This window comes from Engystomops pustulosus, chromosome 8 (genome assembly GCF_040894005.1).
Source record: "Engystomops pustulosus chromosome 8, aEngPut4.maternal, whole genome shotgun sequence".
Taxonomy (NCBI): domain Eukaryota; kingdom Metazoa; phylum Chordata; class Amphibia; order Anura; family Leptodactylidae; genus Engystomops; species Engystomops pustulosus.
In genome coordinates, this window is record NC_092418.1 from 65,863,496 (window position 1) to 65,867,149 (window position 3,654).

At 34.3% G+C, this 3,654-nt stretch overlaps 1 protein-coding gene across 1 annotated transcript; it reads left to right on the top strand.

The window, feature by feature from the left end:
* Positions 1-678: 678 nt before the first annotated feature.
* LOC140074540 (gamma-crystallin-3-like) lies at positions 679-3,028 on the top strand. Its single transcript, XM_072119514.1, has 3 exons — positions 679-772; positions 1,535-1,777; positions 2,696-3,028. The coding sequence occupies exons 1-3, from the start codon at positions 764-766 to the stop codon at positions 2,969-2,971; spliced, it is 528 nt and encodes a 175-aa protein (XP_071975615.1). The 5' UTR covers positions 679-763; the 3' UTR covers positions 2,972-3,028.
* The last annotated feature ends 626 nt before the right edge of the window (positions 3,029-3,654 follow it).

Consider the following 3,654-nt stretch of genomic DNA (forward strand, 5'->3'; position numbering starts at 1 on the left):
GTTGAAAACACTTTTGCATTTGTGATTATTTTCTTGGCTGAAATCTAATGTTTTTACACATGTAATAATCAAGTCAATCAATTCAAAGCCCTTATTAGTACAGAAGGGTACTCTTGAACTGCCCCACAAAGTATCATATTCTATCTTTATTATTGTGTATTATGTTTATTCATTTTACTTTTTAATTATTCTATATTTTTTTTATTTTTGTGAATAATTAATCACCATTTATGAAAATTGTAATTAATATAGACAAATTTAATCTGTTCTATTTCCAGCACAGCATAGTAGGAGGTTATAACAGATCTGAAATATAAGCCCTCACACGAGATAAAGCATTAACTAAAGTTGTGCTACAATATGTAAATTGTTTACCTATACTTACTACACTATGTATCTCTACACATACTACCTATACTTCACTGTAGCTAAAAGCAAACATATTATTCTGTGTGTTTCTGCAATTGTTCCCCATTGAGTGTAATGAAAGCACTATAGTACAAGTGCCATATACAAAATGTAGTCTATTCACATACCAAAAGACCAAACAAATGGTTTTGTTCAATAATGTTTATGGTGTGCTAAGGAAAACTTTTGTATACTACTGCAATCCAGAAGCTGTAACAAAAAGGCCAGCTGAAGTTTAGAAAGGTAAATGTGCTCTGAATAGTGGAGAGCAGTCAGCAGGTACAGTACTGGGGGTATATAAAAGGTCCTTTTCCTTCCTCTGTGTTACATTGAGCACCACAACCTAAAGACCACAATGGGAAAGGTAAAAAATAAGCTGTTATCATATAATTGTACATTGATTATATTATGTTTATTCTATAAATTCTGAATAAATTCTGAAAGGGTTTCACAGTTTTGATGAAACTTACAAATCATGGAGAATTCTCCTAGAGATATTGCTCTGTTCATGTTTAACCCTATAAAATTGTAGGGGATATATGTAACATTTTGCTGATACCCTAATATAGTTTATTCAAAGCTTGCAATTGGGATTGTGTCTATAGTGTTTGCCAGTAGTTTTCTGTGCGGCACTTCCTAAGGAGTGTAAAAAAACCCTTCTGGCACCAAAGTCTCTATACTGATAACTATGCCTTACTGTCTGTTTGCACAGTTGGTGCAGTTAGATGCAGAGAGCTCAGTACAAATCACTAACCTATTCTTACCTAGCGCAGAGGTTAATGGTGAGAGCAGCCAATGAACAGATTCTGCTCGGAAATGAGCTCCTTATAGTTGACAATGGCCCCACCCACCTCCAGTTCCTGCATTCTGTCTTGGCCTCCTCTGCTACCATATATGGAATTTTTTATGTAAATAATGTAAATATTAACAAAACTTTACGGTAATTTAGTTAATCTAGCTTTAGTAGATTTGATTGGATAGATACATATATTGATAGATAAATTACTACTATATTCGTAGCTATAAATATGTCTCAAATTCCTAATGTTTATTAGTCTACTTTATTACTTATCTAGTAGCCTTTTATACATTATGAAACATTCATTTCATTCTTTACATTTAACAGATCATCTTCTATGAAGACAAACATTTCCAGGGGCGCTCATATGAGTGTCACTCTGAATGTCCAGATTTATCCTCCTTTTTTAGACGTTGTAATTCTATTCGTGTAGAAAGTGGAAACTGGATCCTGTATGAAAACTCCAACTACAGAGGACACCAGTACTTCCTACACAGGGGAGAGTATCCTGACTTCCAGCAATGGATGGGCTACAATGACTCCATTAGGTCTTGTCGCTTGAGCCCTCAGGTAATATACAACATACTTGTTTACAATATATTTCTATAAATCTCCAAAAACAAAGAGAGAGAGATTTAGTTTTGCAATTAGCGGGAGTCTGCTTTGATCACAAAAAATCTGAAAACATCAATAATAATCTTTCCCTTGCTTTTCATATTACATTGTGTATAAAATGAGGTTTGGAATCTTACTGTATAAATATATTCAGACTTTAGGCTATATGTTTCATCTATATGTTTACAACTACTTTCATCAAAAGAATATATAAAAGTAAAAAAAATATATGTTGTCAGGGGAAATGTGATAACTAGAGATGAGCGAGCATTAAAATGCTTGAGTGCTCGTTACTCGAGTCAAACTTTTTCCGATGCTCGTGTGCTCGTTTCGAATAACGAACCCCATTGAAGTCAATGGGAGACTCGAGCATTTTTCAAAGGGACCAAGGCTCTGCAATAAAATGTGTCATTTTATTTAGAAATAAGGAAGCCAGTCCTTATTCCCCCCACTGTGTCAATTAAAGATATGGCCAAATTAATAAAATTGTATATGGCATACTGTATCCAGAATGCAGAACCACAATCTGATCATACAGATCATATTTCGGCTATACCTAAACAGATTTACTCCACTTGATGGCAGAGACTTATGGAAAAATAATGGCTTAGAATTCTCTTATCAATAAAATCCTTATGTACTACACGGACATATAACAAGTAAATTTAGGTGCAAGACCACTCCACACAATATCTGTAAGAAAAACGTAAGAACTAGTTGCAACAAACTTGCAGCTAAGCCACTATGGTAAATCAGATTTGCAAATGAGAACTAAAGAGCTCATAAGTAAGATTTTACCTAATGGAAAATGTGCTTAAAATATACTGTTAAAAAAATAATAGGAATTAATGTCATAGTGTTTTCTTTTAACAGCATGGAGGTTCATTCAGAATCAGTATCTATGAGAGAGAAGACTTCAGAGGACAAAAGATGGAGTTCACTGATGACTGTCCTCATGTCTATGAGAGATTCCGCTTCCATGAAATACATTCTGTCCATGTACATGAGGGATATTGGATGTTCTATGAGGAGCCCAACTACAGGGGACGTCAGTATTACCTGAGACCTGGAGAGTACAGGAGATACAGCGACTGGGGAGCTTCTAACCCAAGATTTGGTTCCTTCAGACGTGTTAACCATTTCTATTAAACTGGTGACTTAATCTTGTCATTTAAGTTACCATGAAATAAAAATGTTACAACTATATGTTTTTTAAACACATTTTTTTACTATACCATGAACCACAAAACATATTCAGAAACTTATAGCTAAGTTTGCAAAGTGAATGTCCAGATGAGAATACCACTTTAATGGTACACTGTCACCAGCTTTTACACCACCAGCAGCACCTTTAACCGGTTAAGGTTTCCCGTTTTTTCATCTCCATTTTTCACTCCCCACCTTCAAAAATCTATAACTTTTTTATTTTTACACGTAAAAAGCTATGTGATGGCTCATTTTTTGCGTAACAAATTGCACTTCATAGTGATGGTATTAAATATTCCATGCCATGTACTGGGAAGCGGGAAAAAAATTCCAAATGCAGTGAAAATGGGGAAAAAACACATTTGTGTCGTATTCTTGTGGGCTTGGATATTACGGCTTTTACTTCACTCCACAATGACGCATCTAATTTATTCTTTGGGTCAGTACGATTACAGGGATACCAAATTTGTATAGGTTTTATAATGTTTTCATACATTTACAAAAATTAAAACCTCATGAACAAAAATTTTTTTTTTATTTTGCCGTTTTCTTGTGCTTATAACTTTTTCATACTTTGGTGTATGGAGTTGAGGGTGGTGTCGTCTTTTGCAACTTTTGATGATGTT

Coding starts and splice junctions, on each gene's coding strand:
- LOC140074540 (XM_072119514.1), top strand. Junction 1,778..2,695: donor CTTGTCGCTTGAGCCCTCAG/GTAATATACAAC, acceptor TTCTTTTAACAG/CATGGAGGTTCATTCAGAAT.